Source organism: Halichoerus grypus, chromosome 6, assembly GCF_964656455.1.
Source record: "Halichoerus grypus chromosome 6, mHalGry1.hap1.1, whole genome shotgun sequence".
Classification (NCBI taxonomy): Eukaryota; Metazoa; Chordata; class Mammalia; order Carnivora; family Phocidae; genus Halichoerus; species Halichoerus grypus.
This window is the reverse complement of record NC_135717.1, coordinates 118,945,511-118,963,358: the sequence shown is the minus strand read 5'-3', so window position 1 is coordinate 118,963,358 and position 17,848 is coordinate 118,945,511. Positions and strand designations below refer to the sequence as shown.

Genomic DNA, 17,848 nt, shown 5'->3' with positions numbered 1-17,848 from the left:
GAACAAGGTTCGACTTCAACTCCAAAATCATGTTATAGAAATTCTTTATTATTAGACAAAAATAGACTCTTTTTTCCCCCCATTCATGTGATCCTGCTCTGATCTCTCTGCTCAGAGGGGGAGGCGGGGGAGGGAGTGCCTTGCTCCCCATACCTCTTCCCCTTCTTCCTGCCGGGCTGGGACCTGCAGCTGGTTGGAGCTGGCAGGCCCTGTTTCCCCTCCAGGGCTGATGTTCTGCAGCTGGGGCTGTCCACATCCCCTCCAGGGTTCACCTGCTGATGCTTCCTCACCCTTCACACGCCCATCTCTGCCATCTGCTCACGTGCAAAGTCATCTCGCGGGCCCACCCAGTTGGCTTTAGCAGGCTGGGGGCAGGGAAGGAGAGCAGTGGCCCAGGCTGATGCCCACTCCCCGTTCCTAAGGGAGGGGGCTGGCTCCTGGGTCTCCTGGGCCTAGGCCAGGGGAAGTGAGGACTGTGGGGTGCTGAGAGGTGCGCGGTGTTGACGTGGGCTCTGAGCTTGTGGCCTGCCTTCACTTTCTCTGACCCAGAAGGACTTTGGTGATGAAGGTGACAATGGCATCTGCAGGCTGATCTGGGTCAAGCTCTGCAAAGAGGTGACACACGTTCTCCCAGGGGCTTCCCGGCTTCTTGGCCACGAAACCAAAGATCCTAGGGGTACAAAGGCAGGGTGGGGAGGGGGCTCAGCATCCCTTCCACAAAAAGACTGCAGAGCCAGGGTTTGGGAGGAAGGCAGCGCCTCAGACCCATGGAGGGAAGGGGTGGGACTTGTTGGGGAGGCTTACTTGGAGGTGGTCCCGTCGGGGTTGGCCCATCTGCAGAAAGAGAAGAACCGTGAAGAAATGCACCCAGGGTCCAGCTACTGAAGGAGGGCTGGGGCAGGGGACTGCCCGGTCTGCAGGGCCTGACGGGAGCATGGGGCTGTGGGAGCCAAGGGTCGGGAGGGAGGCTCACCTCCGGTCCTGAGGATCAGTGCTGGAGAAGGTGATGCTGTTCACTGGGTAATGGCGGCGAAAGAAGAGCCTTCGAGGAGGATCACGGGGAAGGTCACAGCCAGAAACGGGGATCCCCAGGGCCCCCAGGGAGTTCGGCGCACATACTCACTTCCTTTGGTTGTCTGTCAGTGTAATGCCCTGGGCCGAGACCTTGAAGTGGATGATGGCTGGGGTGGGCCGGGGGCTGCAGCTCAGAGCTGCCGAGCTGGCCCGGGCCACCGCCTGGGGTCCCGTCAATGACTCTGTCTCCACGGAGGTCAGGTAGAGCACACTGCAGGCTAGGAGGCAGGAGAGGGCTGGAGGAGAGCACCGGCTTCGCCAGCACCCAGATCTGTCTTCCCCTATCCCTCCACACGCCCAGCTCTTGCCCTTTCTCCCGCGACCGCTGCTCAAAAGTCGTTGGAATCACAGGTCACCTGTTAAAAAGGCAGATTCTACAACTCCCCCAGATCTACAGTCAGAAATGCTGGAAAGGGGCCCAAGAATCTGCATGCTAACAAGACCTTCCCCCACCCCCACCAAGATTTTCATGTTCATGATTTTGGGGTCCTAGACTGAAGACCCCTTTCCCACCGCCACTACAAATAGGGCCCGCCCACCTCCAGGCCTTTCAGTGCCTCCTGCCTGCCCCGGTAGCACCCCACCTGGTGCCCAGAGGGAGGGAAAAAGGGAGGGGGAGGTCCCTACCGGCACCCTGACGGAGGAGGTCTGCTGCTGTGCTCATGTTGGCGGGCACCGGGGCCTCTGGGGTCTCCTCTAGAGGATCTGAGGGAAATGAGGGCCAACAGGGAAGGTCAGCAGGGAGCCCCATTCTCTAGGCACTGGAGAACTCTTTGTTGTTCCAAGGGAAGGCAGGCTGGGAGCCAGGACCTGGGGATGCTGCCTTGGGCTGCAGTGGGTGAGGAGAAGTGGGAGGACAGATCACAAGTCACCCACCTTTGCTGGGAATGCGCAGGCAGCAGGGCAGGGACAGTGGGGAGATGGAGTGCTGGGAGACCAGGGCGGACAGGCTGCCTGCAGGGAGAGGTGAGAGCAGCCATGAGGTGCCCCCAGATAGCCCCAGCTCTCCCTCCACCCTCCTAAGGCCCTTTGGCCCCCCTAAACCAACCCACTGTAACCTTCTCGGCCCCTGCTGCTCACCAAAGTAGGGCTCACTGGGACAGCCCTTGATCTTCACCCCTTTGGGCCCAGTTTCAATGAGAAAATGGCGGACCAGCTGTTCCAAAGGGTCCCCTGAGGGGAGGGGAGAGGACGGCTTTATCAGATTCTAGGTCCCAGCTTTCTCCCCTGCTGGGATTCTTTCCAGAGCTGGAGAGGTCACTTCCTGCCTCTCCCCACCAAGAAGGGCCATGGCCCACCCCACCTTGTCTTGCCTCTGGTACCTCCCCCGACTCCACTCCCCTTCTCCCTCATTTGGGCATTCTGTACCTTTCCAGGGCTGGGCGCTGGGTGGAGGTGTGGCCACTTTGAGGGCCAGCCCATAGGCTCCTTGGAATGAATGACTGTCCCTGATCAGGAAGGCCCCAGGATCCTTGTCCTTCAGCAGAGCAATGGCTGGGAGGAGGTGGGAGTTTTCACAGTGGCTGATTGAGCCCCATGTATCGGCTCTCTACCTCTGCTACCCAAGCTCCCTAGGCCTCTCACCCTAACGGCTGTGGTGTTTTGGGGCACCTGGGGATGGAACTTTAGAGTTAAAAGGGCATTGACAGTGTTGAGTCTAAACCTCCTTGGGCCGAAAGCCCAGAACCACCTGCTAGTGAGAGACTCAGCCCAGGTAAACCTGCTGAGACAGGGAGGAGGCCCCAAGGATGGGTTCTTAAGCCAAGACAGGGTCCAGGAGGGTGGGAGGGGAGGGGCAGGCTGGCTTCTCACCTTGGTCACGGGACAGGTGTGGTTTGTACCAGAACTTGGACGTATCCTGGACGAACTTGACATTGCTCTGGCTCTCGTGCACAGGGGGCTCTAGGACAGGGAGGGACCAAGTTTGGCCCCAGTGCTTCCCAGTGCCCATGCCATGCCCCTCCTTGGGAGACAGGTTCTCACAAGGGGGTCCCACCCTCCTCAAGGCCTTTATACCTGGGGATTGGGCGACATTATCCGGGAGCAGAGGTGCAAAGGTGACATGGTGACTGGTGCCTCTGGCTGGTGGTGATGCCTGCTCTGAGCCCCAGGGTCCTGGCTGTTGCCCAGGTCCCAGCAAGTGGCGTTTCTCCGGAAGTGGGGGCTGGGTCGGGCCACTGATGTCATAGGAGGCAGCCACGGGGAAGGCAGGCGTGGGTGAGCTCTGGGGCGGCTCTGAGCTGGCCACGAGCCAGGGCATCTGGGTAGGCACAGGAGTGAGGGGGGACCCATCCGGACTATCTGGGGGATCTCGAAGGCCCTGCCAGGGGGCATGGCGGAGGCCAGGCAGCGAGGTGGGCACGGGGCCCCTCGGACTGGCACTGTCCGAGCGGCTCCCCGGGCTCTTCTCCTGAGGCCAATCATTGGGTGACCTGGGGGGGGAGGTGGAGGAGAAGGGGCTAGGGGCCGGAAGCTCCAGCCCGCTTCTTGCTGGCAGCTCGGGAGCCTTTTCAGCGCCTCCCTGGGGAGTGGATGGCAAGGCCTCGCCAGGACTTAGTCTCTGAGTGGGCACCAAGGTGGGGGATGTGGTGTCCTGCCGTCGGGTGCTGCAGTTGGGGAGGGCGGGCCGGTGGTGAGTAGGTTAGTAGGGCTGCAGAGTCCCTGTGTGAGCCGCCCCCACCCCCAGCTTGCAGGCTGCCTCGGTCCCTGGGCAGCCCCAGCCCCGCCGCGTACCTTTCCTTGCCCTGCACTGGGCTGCTGGTGTGCAGGGGTGTGGAGGGCCCAGACAGGTCAGAAGAGGCGCTGCACGGAGCATCACGGGGAGACCGCGGCAGGGTGCTGTGCCTGCTCGGGCCCTCCCTCCAGGACGCTGGCTCAGGTGACTCTGGGGGGAAGGTGAGAACAGGGGCTGTGAGCCAGAAGTCCTTCTGTCCGGCTTAGCGCTCTCTCACTCTGCACCTTCCCCACCATTTTCCAGAACCCTCCTCTTCCCTAGGCACTCCCCACCCCAGCGCCCTCACCTGCAGATGCCAAGGGTCCCGCTGGGGCCAGGTGCCCCGGCATCGGGTACCTGTCCCCTCCCTCCTCCGCAGGGATCTCGTAGCTCAGCTTCCTGGACTGTGGGTAGGGTGGGCTGCCCGGGGATATGGAGCCGGCCCGTGGGGAGTGGGCGCCAGAACTGGAGTACCCTCTGCCCTCGGCCGGAGAGCCACAGGTATGGGGCACCCGGCCATACGCCGGGCAGTAACTGGGAACTGCTCCTCCGTAGCTGTAGGTCACCAGGGCAGGGTACCCTGGGTGCCCATACCTGCCCTCAGGGCACACGCCATAGGAGCAGGCTTCGTGCCCGTCCTCGCCTGCCTTGGGCGGCTTCAGGCAGCTGTAGTCGGGCAGCGGGCCATGGTGATGCCCACAGGCAGGCACCAGCAGGGGCAGTGGGTGCCCGGGCCGCACCGGGTGCAGGAGAGGCTTGCCGGCCTCACCCGCCCACCCCTCTCCGGCCTCCCTCTCCAGCCGCAGCCCATATAGGGCAGCAGTGGGCAGCGCCAGCTTCTCACAGGCGGGGCACGGGCAGAGCGCAGGCAGCCCCGCGTCCTCCAGGATCACCACCTCCCGGTAGCCCGGGGCCCGGTAGCCGAAGTCCGCATTGGCTGGTTTCCCCAGCTCGGGGGGGTAGGGATACGGCCCCTCAGACAGTGATCGGCAGAGGCGCCTCTTCTCCACGGAGGCCTCGGCGTAGCCCGGGGGGTGCCCCTCGTAGCCCCCATAGGCCAGCCGCCGCCTCTCCAGGGTTCCCTCCGGCCGGTAGTAGCCCCCGTTGGGGACCCCGCAGGGCTCCCGGTAGCCCTGGCGGCAGGAGCAGTGGCGGCTGAGGCCAGGTCTGTGGCCCGAGTACATTCCGAGGTGCGGGCCTCCGCCCGCGGGGGGCTGCTCCTCGTCATCTAGGATGGCCGTCTCACGGCCAGCTCCCCGGCCCCCACCGGCCACTCCACAGCCTCCCAGGAGGCGATCTAGCTCCTGCCGCTCGGCAGCCGTCGGGGGCGGCCGCCCGGGGGACTCGGCAGCGGGCTCCGTGGTCAGCGTGGACGAATGGCCAGAGTCGCTGCTGACAGAGAGCATGGGGGGTGGAGGTGGCTCTGGAGAGGGCGCTGGCGGGGTCTGGCGGGGGGTCCGCTGCACCTGGGCATAAGGACTGCCATCCAGAGGTCCCCGGGTGTGGGTCGGGGAGCCTGAGTGGGGAGAGGACCAGGGAGGGAGGGCAAGCAGGGAGAAGGGGGAGAGAGAGTTAATGAGAGGGGACAGTGCAGGAGACTGCGGCTCAGGGGTGTTTCTCGGGAGGGGGATTCTGCCTGGGAGGAAGGAGTGTGCCCCCCCAAACCTACACCTCCCACCACCCCTGGGCCTGCCCCACGCACCGTCCACACTGTCCTCATGGTGCTGATTGAAGTTCTCGTAGGAGTCCCAGCGCACGGCGGGCTCCGCGGTGTTGTAGTCAACAGAGACCGAAGGCTCATTCCGTGGGGTGTTTCCTGCCGAAGGGCCACCCAGGTGTTGGGGAGCAGGGACACAACCTTTAGTCCTCCCCCAAGGGTTGGCTCTTACCTTTGATCTTTTCTGGGCTGGAGGAGAAGACGAACTCCACTGAGGCTTGGAAGGGGAACCTCTCATCTGCGGGGAGTGGACAGTGAGGAGCCAGGCCCCCTGCCCGCCCTCACCTGGGCTCCAGCCACCGCATCTGTCTCCAACTCACCAGCCCAGGCCTCGTCCAGCTGGTCCTTGGGGAAAGTGAGCCGCGGCCCGTGGATGGTGCACGTGTGGAACTGAACTCGGAACACCAGGGTCCGGTCTGTCCCCCGGCCACCCTTGTGATAGCAGGTCACCTGGATGAGGGAAGGGAGGCCGCGGGTCAGGCCCTCCTGTCTACTTACGCCTCCTCTGTGCTTCCACCCTGCAGACTGTCTGGCCACAGCTCTGCCGGGCCTCACCTCAAGGTGACTTCCCCCGCCCGGGGACTAGCTTTCCGCCCTCCAGTCTGCCTTGAACTGATGACTCACCAGAGACTCTGCAGCTGGTGGGATACACCACTACCCCTTGCACCCCCCTTCCCAGGATGGCCCCCTCACCATGACATCGCCTTTGAGGAGGAGGGCTGGCTCCAGGCTGATGCAAAGCTGCTGGGGCCCAGGGCCTGCAATGTGACTGAGGAAGAGAGGATGAGGCAGAGGCTGAACGAGAGGCACTTGGGCTGGGGTGGGGGTAGGTAGGGTAGCAAGGGTCAGGAGGGAGTTAGGAGACTGGGGTCTGAGCCCTGAGTGAGAGGCCTTTAGCTGAGCATCAGCCTCTCCGTCTGTAAGACGGACACCACAACGGCATACATTTCTGGGTACAGTGGCAGGAGCGGGAGGCCCAGGTGTCTGGGGAGGCTGGAGGAGCAGGACTGCAGGGAGCAGGGGCCTGGGAAGAGAGCACTCACTAGATTCCAGATGTGTAGACCAGCTGCATGGACTGGTAGATCTTGAGGAACGGCTGGAAGCCTGGAGGCGCAGGAAGGAGAAGGCACGTGAGGCGCGCTGAAGGGAGGGGGTGGGGGACGGCCCTCCCTGTGGAGCCCATCCCGGCAGACTCACCCGTGCCCGGTTCAAAGGCTGGCAGCACGGGCACGAGGACGTAGTGCAGGAAGAGAGGGCTGCTGTTCATTCTGATGGAGCCAGACAGGAGGCCACTGAAGTAGCTGATATATCTGGTGGGGTGAGTGTCGGTGAGAACATAAGCCCCTTCCTCTGGGGGCCCCTTTGTATCATTTCTACTATGCACACCCCGCCCCCCCCCCCCGGAAGGCCTGCCCTTCTTAGCACTTCCCTCCCCATCTTCCAGCTCACCGGAAAATTCTTCCTCACATCTAACCTCAGTCCCTCTTGCTGTCTCTGAGATTTGTACTTGCTGGCCCCTCTGCCTAGAATGCTCTTCCCCCGAGATCTCTGCTTCCCATGATAGAGATGGGCTCTGACTGTCCTGTAAGTCTCTCTTTATCACAAGCTCCACGAGAGCAGGGACCTGGTTTGTTCTGAATTCTCAGCATTTGGCCCAGTGCCTGGCACACAGAAGGTGCTCCATTAAGATGTGCTGCATGAACGAGAGAATCTTGGCCTTGGCGGCCATGGAGGGAGCCGCTCCTGCGGCCCATCCCCACCCAGGCTGCTCACCGGCGCTGGGAGGGCTGCAGCTCCGCGGCCACCTTGTCCTCGCAGAACTTCCTCATGGTTAGTGTGGCCAGTGCCTGGTCTGCCCTGGGGACCACAGGGCCAGTGTGGGGGATCAGGGCCTGGTATCCATCCAGGCCTCCCGCCCCTAAGCCCCAGGGGAGGGAGGAGACGTGTGATCCCCCTGAGTCTAGAGGAAGCCCAGTGGTGACGAAGAGGACTAGAAACCCCATAGACAGTCACTTTACTAGTTGTTGGACCTCAGGCCAGTGTTCCCTGAGTTTTTAGTTTCCTCCGCTGTAAAATGGGGCAATAAGACCATGTTATGGGTTGAATTGTGTCTCCCCAAAAGATATGTACCTCAGAATGTGACCTTATTTGGAAATAGAGTCGTTGCAGATGGAATTAGTTAAGATGTTATACTGGAGTAGGGATGAGCCCTTAATCCAATATGATTGGTGTCCTTAGAAGAAGAGAAGAGACAGACAGACACACACACAGGAAGAAAGCCACGTGACGACCGAGGCGGAGCTGGAGTGATGCAGCGGCAAGCCAAGGGACACCAAGGATGGCTGGTCACCAAGGATGGCTGGTCACCACCAGAAGCTAGAGGAAGGGTTCTACCCAGAGTCTCAGTGGGGGTGCAGCCCTGCTGACACCTCGGGTTTAGACTCCTAGCCTCCAGAACCGAGGCAACTAATTTCTGTGGTCTTAAGCCACTTAGTTGGTGGCACTTTGTTCCATCAACCCTAGGGATCTGATACAAATCCTCTACAGGGAACCGTGGTGAAGTACAAGTGAGAAAAAGGAGGTGGAAAGGCCAAGTTGATAGTAAATGACTCTCTGAACACAGAGGTGGGCTTCAAGGGAGATGGGCTCCTCGAGGCCAACTGGAGGCAAGGTCACTGGGGGAGGGGCCAGTCGGGGGCCAGGGAGCCTCACCCTGCAGAGATCTTGCTGTAGTGCATGTAGGCAGAGACGATGACCCCAAGCTTGCCCTTGCTCCCCTGAGGATAGAGAGAGAGGAATGGAGGGCCAGCTGGGGCCCCAGGCTGAGGGCACCCCAGCCCTGTGAACCCGAGGTCCCAGCCCACCTTGCAGTACAGTACGACCACGTGCTGTGGGTCAGCACTGAGCCACGTCTCCATGGCTTTGCAGATGGAACACAGCTTGTCCAGGGGGGGCGCATGCAGCTCAGGCCAGCCGAAGTCCTGGACCTGGGGGGGGGGGGTGACGGTGGGGGCCACAAGCGAAGAGAGATGGGTGGGGATGGAAAAGGGACCAGGTGTAGGGGTCGGTCGGGGCCAAGGTCAAGGGACTGTTGGTTGTCCAAGACAACCAGCCTCAACACTTTCCTCACCAGTACAATGGGTTGATGTCTCCTGCACCATGCTTTGGTGTCTCAAGTAATAAGTCATCTGGGAAAGTGCTTAAGAGTGAAGTAGATGCCCATCGCTACTATTAATAACGAGGAGGCTGGGGGCTTCAGGGTGGGGGTGGTTCAGTTTAATGGCTTTAATCCCCTCCTACCTTGGGGTTCAGGCGGGTCAGGTCATGTCTTTTCTCTGAAAGGTTGAAGAGCTGCAAGTAAAGGGGGGGTTTTAGACGGAAGTGACCTCAAGAAGCGAGGGGCTGTCCCCTGCCGTGACCCTAAGCAAAGTCTTTCTCCCAAACGAGGAGGTCGCTACGGGCCCGGCCTAACCGTGACAGCCCAGAGGGGGCGTTCCCGATCGGCTCCCGCGGCCCCGCCCCCGGGCCCCGCCTCCTGGGGGGCCGCGCCTCTGCGAGATTGGCGTCAGGGAGCAGCTCCGCCCATCTGGGTCTCCCAGCCCTGTCACTGGCGGACAGTGGAAGGCCCCGCCCCTCACCAGGTACTTGTCGCGGTGCTTGGATTGCAGCACGTGAGCCAGCTCGCGCAGGTGTCCCCGGTGTCGCTGCTCGTCGGGCCGCGTGGGGAAGGCGGCGGCCAGGATCCGCTCCGTCACGTAAGTGAGGTCCAAGTCCCAGCGGCGCTCCATAAGCGGGTCCAGGCTGAAGCTCCTGGGAGGGGGAGAAGCCTGCGTCAGGCACGGGGACGGGGCTCCCGGGGGGGCCGGTGGGAGCGGAGGGCGAGGCCTCTGGGTCCCCAGGGTAGGTGGGGCCGCTGGCGGGCGGGGGGCTGCCCCGGAGAGCTTTGCTGGGGGGCGCTGCGCAGGGCTGAGGTAGGGGACCACCCCGGCGCCCTCACTTACCTGGGCAGAGTGCTGCGCTGCTTTGAGTGGTTAAGTGACTTGGTGGATCCCTGGTGGATGAGAGGAGACGGTGCACATGTTTGGGTGCCCCCCAGTCTAGGCACCCCGCTCCAGAGTCCCCTGAACTTTTGTCTTCAGCCGAAACCTAGGTCCGTACTCCCCGAGCTACCTGCTTCGCACCCTCCTCCAGCATCACTTACCAGGTGCTCTATGCGCCTCACAGGGGCCGTGTTTCTCCGCTAGAGGGAGATGGAGAAGGAAAAGGGAGGGGTTAGGGCGGGGGCAGGGACCAGTCTGTGCCTGGGGATGGTGGAGAGGGCACGCCAGTGTCCCTGTAGGGGCTGGACTGGGCGAGGGGAGAGGAGTCCTAACCCCCAGCAGGCCCAAGGGCAAGAAGAGCAGAGGGCTCATTTTTTTCCCTCTCCCTCAGGATTACCAACACCCAGAGCAGTCCATTCAAGGTAACCTCCTGGGGGCCCTCTCTGTGGCCACCAGACCTTTGGACATCTCAGCCAGGTTCCTTGCCTCCCCCACTGCATCTCAGAGCACACTCACCAGCTCCGCGGGAGGCAAGGCCTGACAGGACGAAGTCACCTGGAAGGAGACCGAGTGAGGGACTGAGCTCCTGGGGCAATGGACCCTCCTGGGCTTGAGGATGGGGCTACCCCTCAGCTTCAGCAAGGTGGAGGGGCTTTCAGAAGATGGGCGCACACTCCAGCGGAGGTTCCTCTATTTAAGGGAGCCTCCCCTCTGGCCTCTCGGTCCCCCACCCCTGGGCCCCCCACTTGTTGCTCTTGGCTCCCAGCCCCCTGCCCACACAGACCCCCATTCATCCAGCTGCGGGGCAGGAGTTATATATAGAGCCATGTAGGCAGGCCATGGCCAGGAACGGACACTGGCCTCTTTCACCGGGAGACCCCGCCCCTGAGTACACAGCTCCCCCAGGCCAACTTCAAGCCCTGGGACCCCCCCGCACTGCAGAAGGAGGACCAGGGAACCTCCTCAGAGATGGGGCTGTCTCAGGTCCCCAGTGGACAGTGGCACTATCTTGTACCTTCTGCCGGGCCTTTTCCAGGGCCCAGGACGAGACCCACCCAGGCATCCTGAGGACCCTTCCCCAGAGGGAAGGCACAGCCCATCCGGCTGCCCAGTCTTTGAAATCCTGCTCCCCCCACCCACCCACCCCACCCTTCCTCCTCCTCATTCTCCTCCTCTTCCCCACCCCCACCCTCTCGCCAGCTGCAGCCTGGGCACAGCACCAAGACAAACGCTGTCTCCTGTCCACCGGCCTGGGCCAGCCCTCCAGGGGGTGGAGTAGGGTGGTTCTTAAAGGGCCCAGTACAGCACTCTCCCCCACCCCAGCAGGGGTTCCCCAGTGATGAGAGGGGTGGAGGGTTGATGCCAGTGTGGCTGGAGAAGCCTGTTTCAGAGCAAGGGACTCTAGTCCCCCTCCCCCAATCAAGCACCCACCTTTGCTTCACATTTTCTGTGTGTTGCCACCTTGCAAACTAGAGAGGGATGGTCGGGAGAAGAGAGAGGTTAGCAGGGGCCTTTTGGGGGCAGTGGAAGGGGTAGTCCTCCCCCCATTTCCCCAGGCCCTGGGACCAGATCTTGGGACTTCCAAGAGTGTGTTGAGATGGAGTGGGGGGGGGGGCAGAGGCAGTTCAAGGGAAGCATATGGCAGTGGGGTAGTACTGCCCAGGCCAGGGAGGGAGCGAGCCAGGGCTAACGTCCTTGGGTGGGTGGGGGCGAGGAGGGAGGGAGGGCGGGGAGTAGTGGGTCTCCTGGGTTGCGGGGGGTGGGGGGTGGGAAGTGTCTGTCACCGGGAGCAAGGGCTGTTTGGAGGGGAGGCAGCTGCCTCTTGGCTCCCGTGTTGCCCAGTCCAGGGGCAGCAGGCTCATTACGATTTGCGTGAGTCTGGCCGCTGGAGTTGTGCGCACGGTGGTGCTGGGCGGAGGCTCTCAGCCACACGACGGGGCACCTCACCTCTGCATGAGACGCCAGTCCCATCGATGGTCACCTTACACACTGCACAGACTGGTGGCTTCTTCCGGAAGACCTTCTCCCGGAAGCTATGTGGCTCAGCTTTCCTAGGCTATGGGTGGAGGGACACGCCGACAGAGAGGTGTCAGTTCTCAGCGGGCCCGTCTCCGGGACTGGGCCAGGGTCTTGGCACTGCACTGGTTTCTTTCTTCCTCCGTCCTGCTAAAGCCCCCACACTCCTAAGACACACTTGGCCCACCTGTTTCTGGGCCGGTGTGGGGCCTGTCCTTGATGGTGTGTGGAACCTGCCACCTTGCGTCACCTCAGCCGGGTCACCTCTTCTCTGAGGAATCACTCAGGCCCTTCCTATGGCCCTGGGGTGTGAAACCCTTGTGGTCACTGCCTCCCCAAGCGCTAGGGCTTTCCTCCTGGTTGGGGGGTGCTCTCTGACTTTCCTTTGTAAGGGCTCCCCGTTTCTCCTCCCAGATGGCCTCCCCAGGTGAAGGTCCCTGTGGAGAGTGAGCAGGAGGGGGTCCAGACAGGAATGTAGGATGTCAGTCACGCAACACCCAGACTAACGTGACAGGAGTGGCCTCAGCCAGTCCTACTCCCCTGGCTCCCGCTGTCCCCATGCTCTGGACAGCTGACATGCCCTCCTCCCCCTACTGTCAGAACAACATGTTTACTCATTGTGCATTGAGGCGGCAGGCAGCAATTGTGTAAGGAGGGGGTGGTAACGCTGGAGGGACAGGCAGACAGAGGCATGACACGGAGGGAAACAGTTAGCTTTCTTGCTACTTGTGGATGTAGTGAGCACCCTGTCACTTGAGGAGGTCCAAGTTGGACTCCAGCATGGGATGGGGGAGGAGGTGGACCAGATGCCCTGTTGGGCCCCTCCCCACCCAGAATGCAGTGAGGCAGGGATGCCCCATCATGGCCCCCAGTCCCATCCTTCCCACTGTGGGTTCACCTCACTCATCCTCTCCAGGGACCATATGCCTCCTCTCCCTTTTACCCATGTTTCTCCTCCCTCAGGAGTTCAAGTTCTTGCCCGCCCCCCACCCCAATAATATTGTCTCATGCTGTCCTGAGCTGCTGCTTTTGGGGTCAGGCTGAGGAAATATGGGGAAACGGAGTGATAGGCCTCCAGGCCCCCCATCCTGGGGACCCAGGCAGCACTTTTGGTCTCTTGGCTGTCCCGAAGCAGCTGGATTAAACCCCACCTGAACTCTCTGGACCAACCTTGCCGGACCCATTAGGAAAACCGGGTGCATTTTGGCATTAACAGCACGCACAGATGATGTCAGGGGAAAGCAAAGCCCCAGTGTCTAAAGCACTTTTGGGACCTGGCCGCCGCCCCCCTCCCTTTGCCACTTCCACCCCATTCCCCCCAAACTTCTTGGCTCAGGGAAGGGGCCTGATCTCTCAGCCCTGCTCCGGGGCGCCGGGGTTGTACCTGGAAAAGTGCTACCCTGCGGTATATATACCTGAGTGCAGGTGTAGGGGCGAGGATCCCCAGGGTTGGCCTGAATTAGGGCAGGGAAGTTGGAGGAGTCAAAGTAGACACCAGGTTCTGCTCTAATCCGAACTTCTGCTGCTCACACCACAGCCCGGCCCCTCCGGGGAGAGGCAGAGTAGTGAGGGCATGCGGGGCAGGGGGAAGAGGGTCTGGCCCAGTGCTGGTCCCCTCCCCCACTGCCCACACCGCCTCCCCTGCCCCTCCTCGGCCCAGCCGGCGGGCACTCCTACCCTGCTGCTGGCCCGGCTGCTGTCCCTCCTCCCCAAGGCTCTGAGCAGCCTCTCCACGGGGCCGCTGGACTTCATGATGTCCGGCTGCCTGGGGTGCCGACTGCGGGCCTGAACAATGCTGGGGCCCGGCCCGGGGCTTCCTGGAAGCGGCCTGGCGGAGGCAGCTGCTTCCCCTGGGTGGAGGGTAGACTGTCTGGCTGGTGTGAGGAGAAGCCCAGCCCTGGAAGTGGAGGGGAGTGCAGGCGGGAAAGGGGCAGGTCGCTGCTCCAGGAAGTGGGGGGGGGGGGAGGATGTGGGGGAGGCCAGGAGATCAGATTCCCAGGATCTACCCTGCTGGGAGTGTCAGTCCAGGATCTTTGGCCCCCCAGCCCTCTGGCTCTGGAGCTGCCCCATGCCCTGGGATCCACCCTATCCAGGGATCTGCAAGGATCCTGAGATCCAGCCCCTGGTGCGGCGGGGTGGGGGTGGGGTGAGGATTTAGGTCTCAGGGCAGGGCTCAAGGGCCAGTGGGGAACACTGTGTCCCCGGCCAGGCCAGCCTCCCAGCCTGAACTCTCAGGCTCTCAGGGGACCTCGGGTGGGGAGGAAGGGGGAGCTGGGAATCACACTGCTCCTGCCAGCCCAGAATCAGGAGTGTATCCTGAGGGGCAGGGAAAATAAACGGAGGGCCAGCTTCCTGCCTCAGTTTCACTGGTGGTGAAGTAGGAAAAGGAGAGCACGCACTGCCTCCCCCTTCCCTCCCATACACGCTGGAAGGCCTGATTTCAGCCACAAGATTGTTCTGCCCACAGGAGTGATCCATTCTCCCGCTCCAGCCCAGGGCGTTTGAGGCCTTTCTCCTGAGAGCACCCCAGCAGCTCTGCTCCTGACAGTCCCCTTGCCCAGCCCCCCACTCCCTCGCACCCCTATTCCTTGGCTTCTTCCAGCCAGACCTCCCAGATCCCTAGCCCCTCTTCGCAGCCCTGCTATGTTGGCCCTCCACCCAGGCCCTAGGGCTGGGCCCCGTCTCGTGCCATTCCCCTGGCCCCCCCACCCCCCCACCCCCGCCCCAGGCTGAGTACTACCTTCATGGCTCTCCTAGCTCTGCTCTCCCTCCTCAGCAGCTGTCCCAGGGCCTAAGGACTGGACAGGAGGCCCCCCTCCCAACACATACTCCACTCCCCTCCGTGGGCCTCCTGCCTCCCTCCTGGGAACATGGCCAACTTCCTGTCCCAGGAGTCAAGGGAAGGAGGTGGATTGGGGCCTTGGAAGTGGGGCGGGGGGGAGCAATCTTCCAAAAATATATGGGGTTAAGGGCCAGGGGGTCCTCAGCCCTAAGCCTTGGACAGCAGCCCTTTGACCGGCTGGAGCTGTCACTTGAAAGAATGTGCAAATGTGCCTCCCCTCATTTGCATGGCATTTACTGAATGTACCAGAGCTCAGGCTTCTCCCACCAGGTCCTTAGAGTTGCCTCTCCCTCCTTCATGCCCAAGGGACTGGTCTAATCCTGCCTTCTCTGAGATGAGCCCCCTTATGAGAGCCCACTCGGGACACTTCTTTGGACCTGCCTGGCATGGGCCTGGGCTGAGGCTTCGCCTTTGAAGCTCTAATCCTCCTTCCAGGTCAGGAAGTCTGTTCCCAGAGTACCTTGGCCAGGGAGGTAGCTCTGTGGCCAGGCTTGGGCCCCTAGCGTGTAACTGGAGAGGGGCACTGGTTTTGCAACCCACTCCCATCCCATCAACCCTGGCTGGGTCCCAGGGCATTCCAGGCCCCTGGCCAGTGTGGGCAACTGGGTCTGGCCCGGTGCAGTTCGCAGCCAAGCTGCGGGGAGGAGGAGCACTGTGGTGGGTGGGTAGGTTGGGGTGGCCTTTCTCTGCTCCTGTTGCATGCACCTTGACCAGGACCCCTTCGGCATTCTTCTTTCTACACCTGCTGGCCCCAGAGGGGCTGAAAGGTCCCCTCACCTGGTAGTTCCATCTGGGGGACTGACTAACCCCTGTGTTGGGTGGCCAGGGAAGCATGGCTTTGAGTCTCTCTCCCCACTCCCTGGGGCGCCTCCGAAGTGAGATGGAGATGGGAGAGCCAGAGTTGAGAGGAAAAGGAGCTCACCGGGGCTGGGCTGGAAGACATGGCCAGACCCCCTAGGACCCTCGCCCTCCTCCTGCCTGGGACATTCCGGAGCCTGTCAATCTCTCCCCCAGCCTGGCCCCCTCTCACTCCGAAGCCTTGGGTTTGTTTGGAGAAACCCCTCCACCCACACTCCCCCTTCCTGGAAATAGCTGTGGTTGGATGAGAGGCTGGGAGCCCAGCCGCGGAGGAGGGGTGAGGCCCGGGGAAGGAGAGAGGGAGGAGAGGCGGCATATATGAGTGCGCCCGGAGGGATCTGGAGAAATGAGGGGAGAAGCCAAAGGGGGGCCGAGGAGTGGGGCTGGAAGATCGAACCTCAGTCTCCCCAGAAGTGAAGTAGAAAAGGAAAACCCTCGCACACACTCTCCCGGGCCAGGCCAGAGTGCGGCCGCCAATTCCCGCCCAGGTCCCCGGCCCGCGTGTGGGGGCAACGTGCGCCCCAGGACGCGCGAGGGCGGGACGGCAGTGTGACCACGGGCCGCGCCCCGCCCCCTGGTCCCCCTCCCGGCTTCCCGCTGCCCGGCGCACCGCCGCCCGCCCGCGCCCCGGCCCCCGGCCCCGGGCCCCAGCCTCGAGAGCGGCCGTCCCGCGGCCCCGCCGCCCCGGGCCGCCCCGCGCCCCCTGGCGACCGGCCCCGGCCCCGCCCGGCCGCCGTGACGCACCGGCCACCGCCCTCCCGCCCCGCGCCGCGCGGCCACTCACCTGCGGGGGGCGCCCGGCGGGGCGGGGGCGCGCCGGGGCGGGGCAGCAGCAGGGGGAGCCCCCGGGCCAGCCCATGCTGCCGGGCCCGCGCCGAGCCGACGCGGAGGAGGTGGAGGAGGCGGGAGCGGGCGCCGCGCTCGCCCGGGCTCCCTCCCGCGCCCGCCGCGCCCCGCGCCCCGCGCCCGCCCTCGCTCCCTCCCGCGCTGCTCTCCTCCCTCCTGCCGGCTCCAATCCCCACGTTCCCCCGCTCCCCGCCCCTCGGCCTCCTCCTTCTCCCTCTCGTCCTCCCCACCTTCTGCGGGCGCACGCTCCCGGGGCTCAGGGCGAGGAGGGACGCGGAGACTGGCAGAGGGGCGCTTGGAGACAGGAAGAGACCGGGCTGGGGAGGGCGTGAGGAGGCGGACACGGAGGACGCACGGACGGGAAAGTCTCCGAGCCCGGGAGAGGCTACCCGGCAGGACGCAGCAAAAGAGCAAAACAGAACACAGGAGCCAGACAGACGCAGAAGAAAAAGTGGTCACAGGTCCAGAAGGCATTAGAAACGCTGCAGAGAGCTACCGCGGCCTCTCTCAGTCGCCCCCTCCACAGGACAGTATTGGGATCGAGCCTGACCCCCAAATCGGGACCCATGGGGCGCCAGATTCAGGTGAAGATGCCTGCTGTCCCTGGTGTCCCCAGTCGCTGGACACCCTTCCCTAGTCCTCTGTCGCAGGGGAGACGTCCTGGCCACCTCTTCTCCCCCCAAGGACTCACAGCTGAGGACCTCCACGTCAGGTTCAAGCTCCCACCCCCCTAAGCAGCTCCAGTCAGCCCATCCATCACTCGGCTTTGGAGCTGGACCTGGGTGGTCGTTCCCACTCCCTGAGCCTATCAAAGTCTTCCTCATATTTAACTCAAGTCCCAGGTTTTCCAGTGGAGATGGAAGTTCAGTCTATGGTCTACCATTCCCTTCTTCTTTTTTTTTAAAAGATTTTATTTGACAGAGAGAGACACAGCGAGAGAGGGAACACAAGCAGGGGGAGTGGGAGAGGGAGAAGCAGGCTTCCCGCGGAGCAGGGAGCCCGATGTGGGGCTCGATCCCAGGACCCCGGGATCATGACCTGAGCCAAAGGCAGATGCCCCTCTACCATTCCCTTCTTATGCAGTGTTGGGATCTGGTGCTGGATGGAAACGAATGGGCCCTGGGGTGATTTGAGTTGTGTCACCCTGGAGGGGAAGGTAGAGGGAAGGGATGTCTTTCTAGAAACTCTCAATCTATTCCCATTCTCAGATTCACCAGTGTTCTCTAGTATTGAGCACTTCCTGACACTCCCTCCTGCCTTCCCTCACCCTCCCCACGGGATTTTCCATGATGAAAACGTGTGTGTGTGTGTGGGGGGGGGGGGTGGATTCTGAGAAGCCGGTGCCCAGGGCTCAATGTCCAATGCCTGCTGAAGGCAGCCAGTACCACCAGCTCCAAGGCCTTCTGTCCCTCCCCTGTCTCAGCTCTCAACTGGGTCATCTCTGTGCTCTTGCCTTTGGCAAAGGCTGGAAAGTCTGGTTCCGATTCCAATCTGGTGGCTGGGGAGAGACATGGTGACAATGTGGGTCCCTCAGAGACTGGCATTTGGAAGGGGTGGGTGTGGCTGGGACTGGGGAGCCTAGATCTTACTTGCTCTTGGTTGGTGTCTAGTAGGCAGTCTCTGTCTCAGAGGTTAGAGCAGCAGGAACCGCTGGAGGGAGGGCTGGGGTGGGGGCTGGAATGGGGTGGGGGAAGGAAGAGGTGGGGAGGCATTGGGAGAAGGGGAGAGGCAGGAGTTTGGGG

The 17,848-nt window shown here is 62.5% G+C and overlaps 1 protein-coding gene across 12 annotated transcripts; it reads right to left on the bottom strand.

Moving 5' to 3' along the window:
* Window positions 1-27: 27 nt before the first annotated feature.
* Window positions 28-16,355, bottom strand: TNS2 (tensin 2). Of its 12 annotated transcripts, none has more exons than XM_078076006.1 (30): window positions 13,238-13,443; window positions 12,976-13,014; window positions 11,492-11,600; window positions 10,976-11,013; window positions 10,061-10,099; window positions 9,706-9,744; window positions 9,506-9,555; window positions 9,143-9,314; window positions 8,805-8,855; window positions 8,369-8,491; window positions 8,217-8,281; window positions 7,278-7,361; window positions 6,702-6,814; window positions 6,548-6,608; window positions 6,198-6,273; window positions 5,825-5,954; window positions 5,677-5,742; window positions 5,490-5,603; window positions 4,095-5,303; window positions 3,808-3,958; window positions 3,091-3,506; window positions 2,887-2,976; window positions 2,443-2,568; window positions 2,155-2,247; window positions 1,951-2,028; window positions 1,702-1,779; window positions 1,124-1,292; window positions 974-1,042; window positions 805-834; window positions 28-670 (listed from the first exon to the last, which is right to left on the bottom strand). In XM_078076006.1, exons 1-30 carry the CDS (start codon window positions 13,310-13,312, stop codon window positions 532-534), a joined length of 4,092 nt encoding a protein of 1,363 aa, XP_077932132.1. In that variant the 5' UTR covers window positions 13,313-13,443; the 3' UTR covers window positions 28-531. The 12 variants fall into 12 exon arrangements, with proteins under 12 accessions (XP_077932132.1, XP_077932127.1, XP_077932135.1 ...); XM_078076001.1 differs by having other exon boundaries at window positions 3,091-3,680; window positions 13,238-13,410; XM_078076009.1 differs by lacking the exons at window positions 12,976-13,014; window positions 13,238-13,443 and adding an exon at window positions 16,337-16,355 and having other exon boundaries at window positions 3,091-3,680.
* Window positions 16,356-17,848: the final 1,493 nt, after the last annotated feature.